The following is an 18479-nucleotide window of genomic DNA, read 5'->3' as shown; positions in this document are numbered from 1 at the left end:
AGTTACACAAAAGGTGCTATAAAATATGTCTGGACCATAAAAAGCATTTAATTAAGGGAAACTTTTTTAATTGTGGATTTTAATAACATGGTGATTAATGTCACCAGGCATTAAATTGTCTTGTTATCCCAGTCTCATCTCATTATTACCATATTATCTAATTCTCACCACAGTACTCAAAAAAACTTTTAATTGATTTTATCTCTCAGATTGAAGCCTTCACAAAGACACTTGGGATGAGAGATCATCTTTCCTCACCAAGAACCATCTTCCAGACACCAGAGTATACGAGGCCTGGAAGTGCCAAGGCAGCTGGAGGTCAAGGCTGGGGGGCAGAGGCAACTCAGCACAACTCTGGAGCAAGTCACAAACACCACTTGGCTATTACTGATGGAAAGAGGGGCTACCAGCATTGTCAGTTCTGTGTAGACAGCCCAGCATCCCTACCAGAAAAAGGTTCTGAAATGGGATGCTCAATCAGCTCAGGGAAGAAACCCCAGAGTGCTAGATATGTGGCAACAAATTGATGGTCGTCTCAGACTTTTGCACACAACAGAGCTCGTGCTGGAAAGAAGCTGTGTTCAGTGAATGTTAAACAGCCATCAGTCAGAGCAGTGTTTTTCTCTTGAAACACAGATAATTCACGCTCACCAGGGTCCTTGGATGCAGAAGCAGCAACCCTGATCAGAGGATGCTCTATTCAGATGCAGGCAATTGGTACCAGAGAGAATTTTTGTGATTGCAAAAATGTGGGAAAGCATTCAGCAGTAAAAGTTCATCAGTAACTCAACACCACATAATTCACGTGGGAGGGAAATCCAAATGCCCAGAACATGACAAGGCCTCATCTGCAGAGCACACTGTACTCAGTACCTGAGAAGCCATTCTGGGGGAAAACCTTCTCAGTGTAGTGAGTGTGGAAAACTCTTCAGCCTCACCACATGTTTTATTCAGCACCAGTTAATTCATTAGAGAGACAACGTACAAATGTAGCAAATTCAGAGAATGACTTCAGAAGATTTCCTTATTCAAGGACTTCCCTGGTGGACCAATGGAGGGGACAGAGGTTCGATCCCTGGTCTAGAAAGATTCCACAACCAAGCAACTAAGCTCGCAAGCCACAACTACTGAACCTGCACTCTATAGCCCATGAGCCACAACTACTGTGCCTGCGAGCCAGAACTACTGAAGCCCGCATGCCCTGGAGCCCTTGCTCTGTAACGAGAGAAGCCACCGCAGTGAAAGCCCGCACACTGCAACTCAGAATGGCCTTTGCCCACCAAGAGAGAAAGCCTGCATGCAGCAGTGAGGACCCAGCACTGCCAAAATTAAATAAATAAGGTTTTTAAAATTCCCTTACTCAACATCAGGGAATTCACACTGGGGAGAAAGCCTATGAGTGTGGTGACTGTAGGAAAGCTTTCAGCCAAAGCTTCATCCTTCACTGAGCACCAGAGAATTCACAGTGCAGGGAAGCTCTAAAAATGTGGTAGGGGTGGATAAGGCTTCAGTGACCTCACAGCACACAATCAGCAGCAGTCCATTCACATGGAAGAGGAACCGCATGTATGTTTTGAATGTGGGAAGACCTTTCAAGGACACTCGGCTCTCAGTGAACATCAAAAAGCACAGTGGAGAGAAACCCAGTCCCTACATATACAGTGAGAGTGAGAAGGCATTCAGTCAGGATTCCCACCTATTGATCATCAGGGGACACACAGGAGAGAAACCCCAAACGTGCAATGACTGTGACAAAACTTTCAACCAGAGCTCCTACCCTGCAACACATCCAAGAGGTCAGAGGTCACCCTGGAGAGAACCACCAAGGTAACTGGTGTGCAAAATGCTTCTGAAAAAGCACAGCAAGCATTTCATTCCAGAGAAGAACTCTAAGTGGAATAAATGTGGAAAAACCTTTAGTCAGAGCTCACACCTCACAGTATATCAGAGAATTCAGTCAAGAGAACTCTGTAAAATGCCATGCCTGTGCAAAAGCTTTCAGCAGAGCTCACACATTACAAGCCATCAGACAATTCACACAGAAGAAAAATCATATAAATACAATGGATATTGCAAGTTTTCAACCAGAACTCACATCTTAAAAAATACCATCTAATTCACCAGTAAAGAAGCTATAAAAATGTATTTCATAGCCTTAGACAATATCCTCTCTAGTCTGAATCAGTTATTTTTTATTATATAAATTACTATTTCTAATAAGTTTTTTGAGTGGAGTCTTAAGGATTTTCTAGTTAATATCCTGTCACCTGCAAGTGCAAGATTTTTACTTCTTCCTTTCCCAATGTATTTATTTTTCTTGTTTGATTGCTATGCCTAGGACTTCCAGTACTATGCTGAAAGACAGTGGTGACAGTGGTCATTCTTGTTTCTGATTTTAGACAACAGCTTTCAAATTCTTACCATTGAGTATAATATTAGCTGTGAGCTTGTCACACATGGCTTTTATTATATTGAGATATGTTTCTTCTATACCCACTTTTTCTTGAGTTTTATTTTATTTTATTGGCTGTGCTGTACAGCTTGCAGGATCTTAGTTCCCTGATCAGGTACTGAACATGGGGCACAGCAGTGAAAGTGCTGGTTCCTAACCACTGGACCATAAGGTAACTTCTTTTCTATATCCGGTTTAGAGTTTTAATCATAAATAAATGTTGAATTTTGTAGAACAATTTTTCTTCATCTGTTGAAATAATCATATAATTTGTATTGCTCATTTTATTATGTGGTATATCACATTGATTGGTTTGCAAATGTTGAACCATTCTTGCCCTAGAATAAATCTCATTTTGTCATGGTATATGATCCTTTTAATATATTTTTGAATTTGCTTTGCTAATACTTTGACGAGGATTTTGGAATTGATGTTCTTCAGAACTACTGGTTTGAATTTTTCTTTCCACATGATACCCTGCCTGCTTTTGCTATCAGGTTAGCCCTGGGCTGTAGCCCGCCAGGCTCCTCTGTCCATGGGATTTTTCAGGCAACAACACTGGAGTGGGTTGCCATTTCCTTCTCCAAGGGATCTTCCTCCCGGGGCTCCAACCCATTTCTCTTACGTCACCTGCATTGCAGGCAGATCCTTTTCTTGCTGAGCCATCAGGGAACGTTATCGGGTTAATGCTGGCTTTGTGAAATAAGTTTGGAGGATTCCCTCTTCTATATTTTGGAAGGATTTGAGAAGTATTGGTATTAATTCTTTGAATATTCGGTAGAATCCACCAGTGAAGCCATGTGGTCCAAAATTTTTGTTTTTTGGAAAGTCATCCATTACTAACTTAATCTTTGTGTGTGCGTGCATATAAGAATATTCAGCTATTGTTTCTTCATGATTCAGTCTTATAGGTTACATGTGTGTGTGTATGTGTGTGTGTGTGTGTACTCTTGTTGGATGTATAAATATTTATAAATGTTATATCCTTTTGATTGATCCCTTTATCATAATGTAATGCCCTCTTATTACAATTTTTGTTTTTAAATCTATTTTATCTGATATAAGTATAGCTAACCAAGCTTTCATTTCCATTTTCATGGAATATCTTTTGCCATCCCTTTTCTTTTTTCCCCCAATTATTTAAATTATTGTCTATAAATCTTTAATTTTTTATTATAGTCAGTGTACAATATATGTATATTCTTTCACTTTCAACCTGTGAATGTCCTTAAATCTGAAATAAGTCTCTTGCAGGTAATATATAGATGGGTCTTGCTTTTTATCTGTTAAGACCTACTCTATATCTTCTGACTAGATTGTTTAGTTCATTTGTATTGAAAGTAATTACTAATAGACATGTACTTATTGCTATACTATTTTCTGATTGTTTCATCTTTCTCCATTATTTTTCTTGTTTCTCTTCCTTTGAGATTTGTTGACCTTTTTTTGGTCATGCGTAAATGCTCTTTCCTTTATCTTTTGGATAGCAACTATAGGTTTTTGCTCTGTGGGTACCATGAGACTTACATATAACAATTTGTATTTATAATAGTCTACTTCATGATGGTAATAACTTGAGTCCAAACCTGTTCTAAAGCTCTACATACTTATTTCCCACCAACATTTTGTGTTTGTGGTATTTTGTATCAGTATCTATTGCTATAAAAGATATTGTACATTTTTTATCCTAATTATTTTATAATGAATTTTATGGTTATATATATTTTTTACTACTTTTATCATTTAATCTCTATACTAGCTTTATAAGTGATTAATTTACCACCTTTACAACATTTAGTCAGTTCAGTTCAGTCGCTCAGTAATGTCCGACTCTTTGCAACCCCATGAACTGCAGCGTGCCAGGCCTCCCTGTCCATCACCAACTCCAAGTTTACCCAAACTCTTGTCCATTGAGTCAGTGATGCCCATCGAATCATCTCATCCTCTGTCGCCCCCTTCTCCTCTTGCCCTCAATCTTTCCCAGCATCAGGGTCTTTTCCAATGAGTCAGCTCTTCACATCAGGTGGCCAAAGTATTGGAGTTTCAGCTTCAACATCAGTCCTTCCAATGAACACTCAGGACTGATCCCCTTTAGGATGGACTGGTTGGATCTCCTTGCAGTCCAAGGGACTCCCAAGAGTTTTCTCCAACACCACAGTTCAAAAGCATCAATTCTCTGGCTCTCAGCTTTCTTTACAGTCCAACTCTCACATCCATACATGACTACTAGAAAAACCATAGCCTTAACTAGACAGACCTTTGTAGGCAAAGTAATGTCTCTTCTTTTTAATATGCTGTCTAGGTTGGTCATAACTTTCCCTCCAAGGAATAAGCATCTTTTAATTTCATGATGCAGTCACCATCTGCAGTGATTTTGGAGCTCAAAAAACAAAGTCAGCCACTGTGTCCACTGTTTCCCCATCTATTTGCCATTAAGTAATAGGACCAGATGTCATGATCTTAGTTTTCTGAATGTTGAGTTTTAAGCCAACTTTTTCGCTTTCTTTTATTTTCATCAAGAGGCTCTTTAGTTCTTCCTCACTTTCTGCCATAAGGGTGGTGTCATCTACATATCTGAGGTTATTGCTGTTTCTCCCAGCAATCTCGATTCCAGCTTGTGCTTCTTCCAGCCTGGCATTTCTCATGATCTACTCTGCATATAAGTTAAATAAGCAGGGTGACAACATACAGCCTTGACGTACTCCTTTTCCTATTTGGAGTCAGTCTGTTGTTCCATGTCCAGTTCTAAGTGTCGCTTCCTGACCTGCATACAGATTTCTCAAGAGGCAGGTCAGGTGGTCTGGTATTCCCATCTCTTAAAGAATTTTCCACAGTATGTTGTGATCCACCTAGTCAAAGGCTTTACGACATTAGGTTATTCTAAATTTTACTGTCTATTTACCTTTACCTATGGAGAAGGCAATGGCACCCCACTCCAGTACACTTGCCTGGAAAATCCCATGGACGGGAGAGCCTGGTAGGCTGCAGTCCATGGTGTTGCAAAGAGTTGGGCGTGACTGAGCAACTTCCCTTTTACTTTTAACTTTCATGCACTGGAGAAGGAAATGGCAACCCACTCCAGTGTTCTTGCCTGGAGAATCCCAGGGACAGGGGAGTCTGGTGGGCTGCCGTCTATGGGGTCACACACAGTCGGACACGACTGAAGTGACTTAGCAGTAGCAGCAGCATAAGATGTATACCTTTATGTTTTCTTGTATTTAGTGCTTTTTTTTCAACATAAAGAAGTTATTTTACCATTTCTTATAAAGCCATTTTAGTGATGATCAACTCCTTTAACTTTTCCTTGTCTTAAAATTCCTTAGCTCCCCTTCAGTTCTGAATTATAATTTTTACAGGTAGACTATTTCTGGTTAGAAGTTTTTAAAAAAAATCATTTTGTATATATTTCAGCCACTCCCCTCTTGGCCTATAGATTTCTGTGAAAAATCTGCTAATAGTTTCATGGGGATTCCCATGCTGCTTTTAATAGTCTTGTTTTTAATTTTTGACATTTTAATTGTAATGTGTCTTGGTATGGGTGACAAAATAAACCTCAAAAAATTTAAGAGGAGAGAAATTTTATCAATCATTTTTTTCCAACTGCAATAGTATGAAACTAAAAATCAATTGCAGAAGGAAAATGGGAAAATGGATAAATATGTGGAGATTAAATAACATGATACAAAAAAGAAAAACAATTGGTCACTGATAAAGATGAAATCAGAAAATACCTCAAGACAAATGAAAATGGAAATACAACTTTCCAAAATCTAGGGGCTGCAGGAAAGCAGTTCTAGGAGGGAAGTGTTTAGCAATACAGGGTCTCCTCAAAAAAACAAGAAAAATCTTCAATAAACAACCTAATCAGCCACCTAAAGGAATTAGAAGAAGCAGCACAAAGCTCAAAGTCACTAGAAGGAAGGATGGACACCAAAAAACTACTAAAAGAGAATATATGCAGAACAGCTTTTGACATAAATAGCAGCACTATTTGTTTTGGACTAGTCTCCTAAGGCAAGAGAAATAAAAGTAAAAATAAACAAACGGGACCTAATTAAACCTCAGAGCTTTTGCACAGCAAAGGAAACCACTGACAAAATGAAAAGATAACCTACCAAATGTGAGAAAATATTTGCAAATGATATGATGGGCAAGGTGTTAATCTCCAAAACATACAAAGAGATCATACAACTCAGTATAAAAAAAAATCAAAAGATGGGCAAAATACCTGAACAGATATTCTTCCAAAGAAGAAATACAGATGGCTAATGGGCACAGGAGAAGGTGTTCAACATCACTAGTTACTATAGACATGCAGATCAAAACAATAATAAGATATCACCTCATACCAGGCAGAATGGCTATCACTGAAAAGTCTAAAAATTTACAAATATTGGAGAAGAGGTGGAGGAAAGGGAACTCATAATGTATAATGGGAATGGGAATGCAAATTGGTACAGTCACTATGGAAAACAACACAGAGCTTCCTCAAAAAACTAAAAATAGAACTACCATGTGACTCAGCACTTTCAATCATGGGTTATGAAAACACTAATTCAAAAAGATAAACGCACACCAATGTATGCAGCAGTATTATGTACAACAGCCAAGACATGGAAGCATCCCAAGTATCTGTCAACAGACAACTGGATTAAGATGTGATATATATATCATGATATATGTATATCATGATATATATATATAATATATATATAATGAAAAAATTACTCAGCCATAAAAAACCATGAATTCTGTCATTTGCAGCAATGTGGATGGAGCTACAGAATATTATGCTAAGTGAAATATTATGCTCAGAGAAAGACAAATACTGTATGATATCATTTATATGTAGACTCCAAAAAATAATACAAATGAAGTGAAATAAAGTGAAAGGCACTCAGTCATGTCCAACTCTTTGTGACCCCATGGACCATATAGTCCACGGAATTTTCCAGGCCAGAATATGGAGTGGATAGCCTTTCCCTCCGGAGAAGGCAATGGCACCCCACTCCAGTACTCTTGCCTGGGAAACCCCATGGATGGAGGAGCCTGGAAGGCTGCAGTCCATGGGGTCACTGAGGCTCAGACACGACTGAGCGACTTCATTTTCACTTTTCACTTTCATGCATTGGAGAAGGGAATGGCAACCCACTTCAGTGTTCTTGCCTAGAGAATCCCAGGGACGGTGGAGTCTGGTGGGCTGCCGTCTAAGGGGTTGCACAGAGTCAGACACGACTGAAGCGACTTAGCAGCAGCAGCCTTTCCCTCTTGCCTGGAAAATCCCAAGGACGGAGGAGCCTAGTAGGCTGCAGTCCATGGGGTCGCGAAGAGCAGGACATGACTGAGGGACTTCACTTTCACTTTTCACTTTCATGCATTGGAGAAGGAAATGGCAACCCACTCCAGTGTTCTTGCCTGGAGAATCCCAGGGATAGGGGAGTCTGGTAGGCTGCAGTCCATGGGGTTGCAAAGTCAGACACGACTGAAGCGACTTAGCAGCAGCAGCAGCCTTTCCCTTCTCCAGGGGATCTTCCCAACCCAGAGATCAAACCCAGGTCTCCCACATTGCAGGTGGATTCTTTACCAGCTGAGCCACAAAGGAGGCCCAAATACAAATGAACTAACATGCAAAACATAAACAGACTCACTGATTCACTGATCTAAAAAACAAATGCATGGTTACCCAAGGGGAAAGGGAAGGGGGGAAGGACAAATTAAGAATATGGAATTGATACAAACTACTATGTAGAAAACTAATAATCAACAAAGATACAATGTATAGCACAGATAATTACAGCCATTATTTTGTAGTAACTGGAGTATAATGTGCAAAAACACTTAATCACTATTCTATGCACCTGAAACTAACAAAATATTGCAAATCAAATATACTTTGTTAAAAATACAAAGAGGGTTTAAATTTTATACTTAACTTTCTATCAACATCTTTCGAATGAAAATGATGAACTTCCTCCACTAAGAGGTAAATTCATGATCCACAATTTATTTCTGCTCAACTATGAAAAGATGAAAGCATTTTCTCTAGTATCAGGAACAAGATGAGGATGCTCACCTTCACCACTTCTATTCAATATAGTTTTAGAAGTCCTAGCCACAGCAATCAGAGAAGAAAAAGACATAAAAGGAATCCAAATAGGAAAGAAAGAGGTAAAACTGTCACTGTTTGCTAGTGACGTGCTACTACACATAGAAAACCCTAAAGATGCCAGCAGAAATCACAGACTTCGGTAAAGTTGCAGGTTATATACAAAATTAATATACAGAAATCTATTGCAGTTCTATACAGTAACAACGAAATATCAGAAAAAGAAATGAAAGAAACAATCCCATTTACCATCACATCAGACAGGATAATGGTCAATACCAAAATCAGATTGATTAAATTCTTTGTAGCCGCAAGATGACGAAGTTCTACAGAGTCACCAAAAACAAGACTAGGAGCTGAGTGTGGTTCAGATCATGAACTCCTTATTGCAAAATTTAGACTTAGATTGAAGAAAGTATGGAAAACCACTAGACCATTCAGGTATGACCTAAATCAATACAGTGGTTATACAGTGGAAATGACAAATAGATTCAAGTAGCTAGATCTGATAGAACAAGTGCCCAAAGAACTATGTACAGAGGTTTGAGATATTGTACATGAGGCAGTGATCAAGACCACCTCCAAGAAAAAGAAATGCAAAAAAGCAAAATGCTTGTCTGATAAGGCCTTACAAATACCTGAGAAGAGAAGAGAAGCTAAAGGCAAAAGAGAGAAGGAAAGACATACCCATTTGAAAGTAAAGTTCCAAAGAATAGCAAGAAGAGATAAGAAAGGCTTCCTCAGTGATCAATGCAAAGAAACAGAGAAAAACAATAGAATGGGAAAGACTAGAAGGCTCTTCAAGAAAATTAGAGATACTGAGGGAACATTTCATGTAAAGATGGACACAATAAAGGACAGAAACAGTATGGATCTAACAGAAGCAGAAGAGGTGGCAAGAATACACAGAAGAATTATACAAAAAAGATCTTAATGACCTAGATAACCACGATGGTGTGATCACTCACCTAGAGCCAGACATCCTGGAATGCGAAGTCAAGTGGGCCTTAGAAAGCATCACTACGAACAAAGCTAGTGGAGGTGATGGAATTTCAGTTGAGCTATTTCAAATCCTGAAAGATGATGCTGTGCAAGTGCTGCACTCAATATGCCAACAAATCTGGAAAACTCAGCAGTGGACACAGGACTGGAAAAGGTCAGTTTTTATTCCAATCCCAAAGGCAATGCCAAAGAATGTTCAAACTACTGCACAATTTCACTCATCTCACACGCTAGGAAAGTAATGCTAAAAATTCTCCAAGCCAGGCTTCAACACTCCGTGAACCAAGAACCAAGATGTTCAAGCTGGATTTAGAAAAACAGAGGACCAGAGATCAAATTGCCAGCATTCCTTGGATCCTAGAAAAAGCAAGAGAGTTCCAGAAAAACATCTACTTCTGTTTTATTGACTATGCCAAAGCTTTTGACTGTGTGGATCACAACAAACTATAGAAAGTTCTTCAAGAGATGAGAATACCAGACCACCTTACCTGCCTCCTGAGAAATCAATATGCAGTTCAAGAAGCAACAGTTAGAACCAGACATGGAACAACAGACTGGTTCCAAATTGGGAAAGGAGTATATAAAGGCTGTATACTGTCACCTTGTTTATTTAACTTATATGTAGAGTCAGTCAGTTCAGTTACTCAGTCGTGTCCACCTCTTTGCGACCCCATGGACTGCAGCATGCCAGGCTTCCCTGTCCATCACCAACTCCCAGACCTTACTCAAACTCATGTCCATTGAGTCAGTGATGCTATCCAACCATCTCATCCTCTGTAGTCCCCTTCTCCTGTCTTCAATCTTTCCCAGCATCAGGGTCTTAATGACTCTTCCCATCAGGAGACCAAAGTATTTGAGCTTCAGCTTCAGCATCAGTCCTTCCAACAAATATTCAGGACTGATTTCCTTTAGGATTGACTGGTTTGATCTCCTTGCAGTCCAAGGGACTCTCAAGAGTTTTCTCTAACACCACAGTTCAAAAGCATCAAGTTTTCAACACTTAGCCTTCTTTATAGTGCAATTCTTACATCCATACATGACTACTGGAAAAACCATAGCTTTGACTAGATGGATCTTCATTGGCAAAGTACTGAAAGTAATGTCTCTACTTTTCAATATGCTGTCTAGGATGGTCATAGCTTTTCTTCCAAGGAGCAAGCATCTTTTAGTTTCATGATGCAGTCACCATCTGCAGGGATTTTGAAGCCCAAAAAGATAAAGTCTCTCACTGTTTCCCCATCTGTTTGCCATTAAGTGATGGGACCAGATGCCATGATCTTAGTTTTTTGAATGTTGAGTATGAAGCCAACTTTTTCACTCTCCTCTTTTACTTTCAGCAATAGGCTCTTTAGTTCTTCTTTGCTTTCTGCTGTAAGGACAGTGTCATCTGTGTATCTGAGGTTGTTGATATTTCTCCTGGCACTCTTAATTCCCGCTTGCGCTTCATCCAGCCTGGCATTTTGCATGATGTACTCTGCATGTAAGTTAAATAAGCAGAATGACAATATACAGCCTTGACGTACTCCTTTGCCAATTTGGAACCAGTGTGTTCTTCCATGTCAGGTTATAACTGTTGGTTCTTGACCTGCATACAGGTTTCTCAGGAGGCAGGTAAGGTAATCTACTATTCCCATCTCTTGAAGAATTTTCCACAGTTTGTGTGATCCACACCACCAAAGGCTTTGGTATAGTCAATAAAGCAGAAGTAGATTTTTCTCTGGAACTCTCTTGCTTTTTCTATGATCCAGAGGATGTTGGCAATTTGATCTCTGGTTCCTCTGCCTTTTCTAAATCCAGCTTGAACATCTGGAAGTTCACGGTTCACATACTGTTGAAGCCTGGCTTGGAAAATTTTGAACATTATTTTGCTAGCGTGTGAGATAAGTGCAGTTGTGCAGAATACACCATGCGAAATGCCGGGCCGGATAAAGCACAAGCTGGAATCAAAATTGCCAAGAGAAATATCAATAACCTCAGATATGCAGATGACACCACCCTTATGGCAGAAAGCCAAGAGGACTAAGAGGCTGTTGATTAAAGTGAAAGAGGAGAGTGAAAAAGCTGGCTTAAAATTTAGCATTCAAAAAACTAAGATCATGGCATCTGGTCTCATCACTTCATGGCAAGTAGATGGGAAAACAATGGAAACAGTGACAGATTTTATCTTCTTGGGCTCCAAAATAACTGCAGATGGTGACTGCAGCCATGAAATTAAAAAGACGCTTGCCCCTTGGAAGACCAACCCAGACAGCATATTAAAAAGCAGAGACATTGCTTTGCCAACAAAGGTCCATCTTGTCAAAGGTATGGTTTCTCCAGTGGTCATGTATGGATGTGAAAGTTGGACCATAAAGAAAGCTGAGAGCCAAAGAATTGATGCTTTTGAACTGTGGTGTTCTAAAAGACTCCTGAGAGTCCCTCGGACTGCAAGGAGATCATACCAGTCAATCCTAAAGGAAATCAGTCTTGAATATTCATTGGAAGGACTGATGCTGAAGCTGGAATTCCAATACTTTGGCCACCTAATGCGAAGAACTGACTCATTGGAAAAGATCCTGATGCTGGGAAAGATTGAAGGCAGAAGGAGAAGGGGACAACAGAGGATGAGATGGTTGGATGGCATCATCAACTCAATGGACATGAGTCTGAGCAAGCTCCGGGAGTTGGTAATGGACATGGAGGCCTGGCGTGCTGCAGTCCATGGGGTCACAAAGAGCTGGACACGAGTGAGTGAGCTGACCTGAACAGACAGAATAAAACACACAGCAAAACTTACCCAAGAAGGTAAAGGGCTTCCTTGGTAGCTCAGCTGGTAAATAATCCACCTGCAATGCAGGAGATCCTGGTTTAAATCCTGGGTCAAGAAGATCCACTACAGACGGCATAGGCTACACACTCCAGTATTCCTGGGCTTCCCTAGTGGCTCAGCTAGTAAAGAATCTGCCTGCATTGTGGGAGACCTGTGTTCGATCCCTGGGGTGGGAAATCCCCTGGAGAAGGGACCAACTACCCAGTCCAGTATTCTGGCCTGGTGAATTCCATGGACTGTATAGTCAATGGGGTTGCAAAGAGTCAGACACGACTGAGCAACTTGAACAAGGAGGCAAAAAATCTATAATCTGAAAACTAAAAGACACTGATGAAAGAAACTGAAGATGATGTAAACAAATGGAAAGATATGCCTTGCTCTCAGACTGAAAGAATCAATATAGTTAAAAGGACCATACTACACAAGACCATCTGCCAATTCAATGGACTCCAATTCAATGCACACTGATGACCTGTGGCAGGGCTGACAGAATGGGCTGGGGAGGTAAAGTGCTTCTCCTTCTTTTGTACTACTGGGAACATGAGCCAATTTGTGGCAGGTGGACACCTGACTCACAGAATAAATCTGTTCTCCGCTCTGGATGCTTTGTCATCTGGGGGCTCTGTCTCCTAAATTCCAGAGGCTGAAGTGAATGCAGAATTTCTGACTCATTACAGTAGGTTTTTAATAAAACACATAGGCTTTAGCAGTGCCATGGATGTGTGACCCCAATACCCAGTGGCTTCATTCTTATAGTCCTTACACAAAAAATATGAGAAAGAGTTTTATCTAAAAAGTCTGTCCTTGTAACTTCACTACTGTCTGACACAGGAGAATCATCCCCTGTAGAGGGCACTAAAGTCACACTTTCTGTCCTTTTGACACTGGCATGTCTCAGAAACTTTGTTTCAGACTTTAATTTGGAGAACTCTTCTTGCCTGTATCTTACACCTTATGAAGCACCCAAAAATGATTCCTTGTGAGGACTGACATGTGACCCCTCCGAGTTAGGAACAAGCCAGTCCCACTTTCTAGCCCTGACAGTGCCCCTTAGCCGGAGTGTGTTTCAGGCATGCCCAGTGTCCGGAATTTCTAGAGGACAGATGTATCTGCAAAGTCCACCTGAAGCACAGCATCTGAAAAACGTCCATAGCAACGTTCTACCGGACTGGGGGTGGGGGGTGGGCAGAGAGAGTAGAGGAGATAACTTTATTCAGTTAAAAAACAGGGGAAATAAACAAGGGGGAATCCAAGGCTCCAACATTTTCAAGAAAACAATTTCTTATGTGACCGCCTCCTTTGGACAGTCCTACTCAGAAAACCACACAAAATCACTCAGAAAACTCAAGACTCCTAACAATGAGAAATCATGAACAACTTTGTATTTACCTTGGATAAAATATGAAAATACAGTAGGCGGAGACATTTAAGAAATGAGTGTGAACTACTGACACAAAAGCTAAACTTTAAATCGTTTTATTGTATTTCGATTGCCTTTAAATGTCATAACAAATTCCTACTTTGTTGGTCTATGATCTTTCCTTTCTCATTTTTGGAAAAGGGAAGAAAATTCCTATCGAAAAGTTATCATTAATTACTACTTAATCTAAAAACTATGGGCGTAGCATCTCTCAAGCTCAATCCCAATTTGACATCCGAATCTACTAATCATGTCACCGAATTATTTTCAGGAGAATACGGTTTTCCGTGCAAGTATTTATTTTGCATTCCCTGACTAGGGAGGGCTTTAGTAAAGCGTTTTTTTTGACTTCCAAAATAAATGTCTTTTCTGAGGGTGTGCATGAACCACACATTAGAAGTTACTTTTGGAATACTGTGGAAGGTTGTGGGGCTTGTGGACTGCCTGGTGTTGGGAAGCAGCAAAACGAAAAAGGATGTGGACGGAGGCCCAGTCTGAAAACGGACTGTGATGTGAAAAATAGAACTAACCCGAAATGCCTGACCTGAATTGTAGCAAATGTTTACTAACAAAGCCAATTGACAGTCTTCTCAAGTTTTATAAGGTGAAGAGCTAGCAAGTTAATACCTTGTCAGAGCTACTAGTCTAAATATCATCTTTCTCCTAAAGGGGAACTACCCCACTGCTTTGGATCCAAAGGAGCTTCTTTTTGGAACACTGAACAGAAGAAAAAAAAAAAAAAAAGTAAAGACAGGTCCGAAGTTAAGACACCACCGCAAAATGGCACTGCTCTGTGGACCTGGAAGCAGGGTCCGGGGCGCGGGGCTCACGGGAGCTGAGCTCAGAGTTCTCGGGCGCTCTTGGGGGTTCAGGGGCGCGCGGGGTTCGAGGCTCTCCTTGGCACTAGGCGCGCTCCCCAGACATGGCCGAGCCTCGAGGGGGCAGCGTCCCGACCTCCCCATCCCCGCGATCGGGAAGCACCGCGGCCCGAACTCCCTGAAGCTGCGGGGCAGCGCCCTGGTGCCCTAGTTCGCGAGCCGGTCCGGTGCCCCGTTCTGGTTCCGCCCCGGCTCCGCGGGCGCGGAGGCGCCGACCCACCAGCAGGAAGAAGGAGGCGCGGCCAAGGGAGGGTCGTTCCCGGCAGCGCCGCGCGGGCCGGGCCGGCGGGCAGGAAGCGCGGGGGAGGCGCGCGGGCGGGGGTCCCGCGGTTCGCGGCCGGGGCGGGGCGTGCGCGTCAGCCGGGCTAGAAAAGGCAGCGCCCTGCCCGCCCGGGGACCGCGCTCGCCGCCGGCCCGACGCCGCCATGAGCGCTGCGCTCTTCAGCCTGGACGGCCCAGCGCGCGGCGCGCCCTGGACGGCGGAACCCGCTGCCTTCTACGAGCCCGGCCGCGCGGGGAAGCCGGGTCGCGGAGCCGAGCCGGCCGCGCCCGCCATGTACGACGACGAGAGCGCCATCGACTTCAGCGCCTACATCGACTCCATGGCCGCCGTGCCCACCCTGGAGCTGTGCCACGACGAGCTCTTCGCCGACCTCTTTAACAGCAACCACAAAGCGGGCGCCTTGGAGCTACTGCCCGGGGGACCCGCGCGCCTCGGGGGCCCTGGCCCGGCGCCGCGACCCCTCAAGCGCGAGCCCGACTGGGGTGACGGCGACGCGCCCGGCTCCCTGCTGCCCGCGCAGGTGGCCGCGTGCGCGCAGACAGTGGTGAGCCTCGCGGCCGCTGCGCAACCCACACCGCCCGCGTCGCCAGAGCCGCCGCGCCGGAGCCCCGCGCCCCCAGCGCCCGGGCCCGCGCGAGACAAGGCGGCGGGCAAGCGGGGCCCGGACCGCGGCAGCCCCGAGTACCGGCAGCGACGCGAGCGCAACAACATCGCTGTGCGCAAGAGCCGCGACAAGGCCAAGCGGCGCAACCAGGAGATGCAGCAGAAGCTGGTGGAGCTTTCGGCCGAGAACGAGAAGCTGCAGCAGCGCGTGGAGCAGCTCACGCGGGACCTGGCCGGACTGCGGCGCTTCTTCAAGCAGCTGCCCGGCGCGCCCTTCCTGCCCGGCGCGGGGGCGGCGGACGCGCGGTGACGCGGGGGCCGCGCGGGCTGCGGCCGCATTGCCTGGAGCCGCCGGGCCGGACTCCCGCGCTTGGCCGGGACTCGGACAGCTGCCGCGTGGACCCTAAGTTAATGTGACGGCAGCTTCTCTACATCCTACGCCTAGGATGCAGCTAAGGTACATTCGTAAAAGAGACTTTTCCGACAAGCCTTTGTACTGTAGATACGAGGGAAAGACTGAGCATGCTCATTTTTTATACTGATTTTTACAGTATTTGTAAGAATAAAGACGCGTTAGACCCAATTTGATTCCTGCGCTCGCGGCCCTCCGAACCCGCAGGGGAGGGCGCGTCTGGCTGACTTGCACCCCCGGGGCCGGTCATCCCGGGTTGCTTTGCTTCTCAAACAGGCCGAACTCCACCTGCGGGCGTGCTGGTTATCTTGCCGAGATCCGTTCGGGTGGAAGGTGCCCGCGCCCCGGGAACATGGAAACCCTTTGGAGTGCGTCCCACCTCGAGTGGGGGTCTAGGGGCAAGGAGAAGGGGGCTCGGTTACCCGAAAACCAGCCCGACTCATCTTGGCTTTCATGGGATTTGCTTTCACTTTCCTCACTTCTGTAGTCAGCTTCAAGTAGATTTTCCAAGTGCGTGAAGTACAAGTCATGTAGGAGATGGAAAGGACAGTCACAAAGCTACTTAAAACTGGCTACCTTGCCAGTACTTGTAATGTTTCAAAGATTAACCTGGACGAATAAATAAAGTCGTTGCCTTTCCCCCATGAGAGTGGGTATTGGGCAGCCTTTCTTTGTCTTGGCTGCTACCTCTATATTATGTAATTTATTAACTGTGGCCTGTCATGATTATATTGTCATAAGGGAGGAAACAAAATCTTTATAGTGTCCAGAGATAATTAATCCGGGGTTTTACTTTTAACTCAGATACTCTGCCAACAAGGTGAACGATGACCCAGCTCTCCTGTGGCAGGGTGGCCTTGTCTCTGCACCCAGTGCTAACCAGACCTGTTGTTCTCTCAGGTTATCTATACTTTACCCATAACAGTTGGACCTCTGACACAGTGCCCCCAGAACATTTTCCAAAAAATAATGAACTGCAAAGCACTTAGGTTGGTGACACTGACTGTACAGGGCAGTAACAGACGAGAGGACAAAGGTTTGCCCTTTGCCGGGTATTCTTTGGGGAAATGTTAAAAGAAATGGGGAGAAAAACCTGTTGAATCATGGTAAAATTTGAACGGAACACTTTAAAATTACAGTAGGACAAAATAATTTTTTCTACTGTATTATCTAAAATAAATATGAAGGCCTGAAGCTTATTTAAGCTTTAACATGCAGAAAGGTAATAAGAAATATATAATCATAGAAAAAAGTATTTTGATTTATAGTTTACAAAGCCATTTTACTAACATGAAGTTCCATTTCAAGATCATAAAGTACATTCACTCTGCCCAGGGTTAAGAAATTACCCAAACCACCACCACCTCTCAGCCACTTGGTAAAGTTCGCAGATCCTGTGGCCGTTGCCAGTATTCTCAAGAGGCTCTCCTCTCGCTCAGGAGCTCAACCTCCTCCAATCCCATGCTGCTGGTCGGGTGGGTGGTGATGCACCGGACAAAACAGGTTAACGGCCCCACCTCCTTTCCGAGGACACTCCTCACTTCGTAACTCTGCAGGGAGGAGAGGCAGGCTGGTTAGAGCAAACAGCCCTGGACACCCTGTTCCCCGGCAACTCAGCACACCACAGCCAGAGCAGGAGGCCCTTCCCTGGCCCGTGACCCTCTCGGAGGTGAGAATAGGCTGCGATACAAGCAAAGGAACTGCTTTTTTCTGGTAGCTGAGTTCATTTTTACACAAGAACATCAAGAATGTCTCTTACCGATGTCTGTCAGTGGATACAAGGTGCACACCTCTCAGCTAAGACAGAAGCTGGGGGGGAAGCACACGTGAAGCCGTGCCCCGGGTCCCAGCGGGAGCTCCATCATGCCTGCCGCTGACTCCCACTTCTGTAGTCAACCAGCACTTCTGGTCAAGGACTTGCTCTGCCTGCCTCAACAAGGTCTCATCTCTCCCAGAGCTGCCCTGAGCTGAGCGCCTCTCCCCACGTTGTAGAAAGGCCTGCCTTCCGTCTCACTGTCTGATGACAATCTCAGGGAACAGGTTAGCCGTGGGCACTCATCATGTCCACGTGGGAATGCAGAGCTCCAGGCGGTGGGGCCCGGGGACCAGGTGGGGCAGTATGTTGTGCCCTCCTGGTCTCCAGGTATCAGACCTCGGGACACTTTCTTTGGGGGAATAGGGCTGAATATAAAGAGAGGCTTATTGGTCTAGAGGAAGACTGAAGCCCCAGAAGGTCACGTGTTCTTTGGGAAGTTCCTCCACAGGACCTGAGGCGCAGTGCTGAGGCTCCTCCCAGCCCTGCTCTGTGCCAGACACCTGATGGATGTCTGTGATCACTGAGTTCAGTGCTAACTTGCCCCGTCCAACAATGACATGTCCTGGCAGGAAGACCCAGGCCAGGCAGTCAGACAGCATGGCCAGGGTTGGCGCGTCTGTGTTCCTAATGGGCGCCTCACTGCCCTCAGCCCATGTCTGGCTTCTTGTGAGCACGGTGTGGTGGGAGGGGGCCATCTT

The 18479-nt window shown here is 44.2% G+C and overlaps 2 protein-coding genes across 3 annotated transcripts in view; one reads left to right on the top strand and one right to left on the bottom strand.

Moving 5' to 3' along the window:
• Positions 15050-16651, top strand: CEBPD (CCAAT/enhancer binding protein delta). Its single transcript, XM_018058529.1, has one exon. The coding sequence runs from the start codon at positions 15093-15095 to the stop codon at positions 15861-15863; it is 771 nt and encodes a 256-aa protein (XP_017914018.1). The 5' UTR covers positions 15050-15092; the 3' UTR covers positions 15864-16651.
• The window catches only part of SPIDR (scaffolding protein involved in DNA repair), a 284467-nt gene continuing 283196 nt past the window's right edge, over positions 17209-18479 (bottom strand). For both annotated transcript variants that reach the window (XM_018058527.1, XM_018058528.1), the window contains one exon: positions 17209-17515. In XM_018058527.1, the coding sequence (XP_017914016.1) occupies positions 17381-17515 (135 nt within the window). In that variant the 3' untranslated portion in view covers positions 17209-17380. The remainder of the gene's footprint in view (positions 17516-18479) is intronic.

The sequence above is a fragment of the Capra hircus genome, chromosome 14 (genome assembly GCF_001704415.2).
Source record: "Capra hircus breed San Clemente chromosome 14, ASM170441v1, whole genome shotgun sequence".
Classification (NCBI taxonomy): Eukaryota; Metazoa; Chordata; class Mammalia; order Artiodactyla; family Bovidae; genus Capra; species Capra hircus.
The sequence above is the reverse complement of the archived record's forward strand: the minus strand, read 5'-3'. Positions and strand labels throughout refer to the sequence as shown.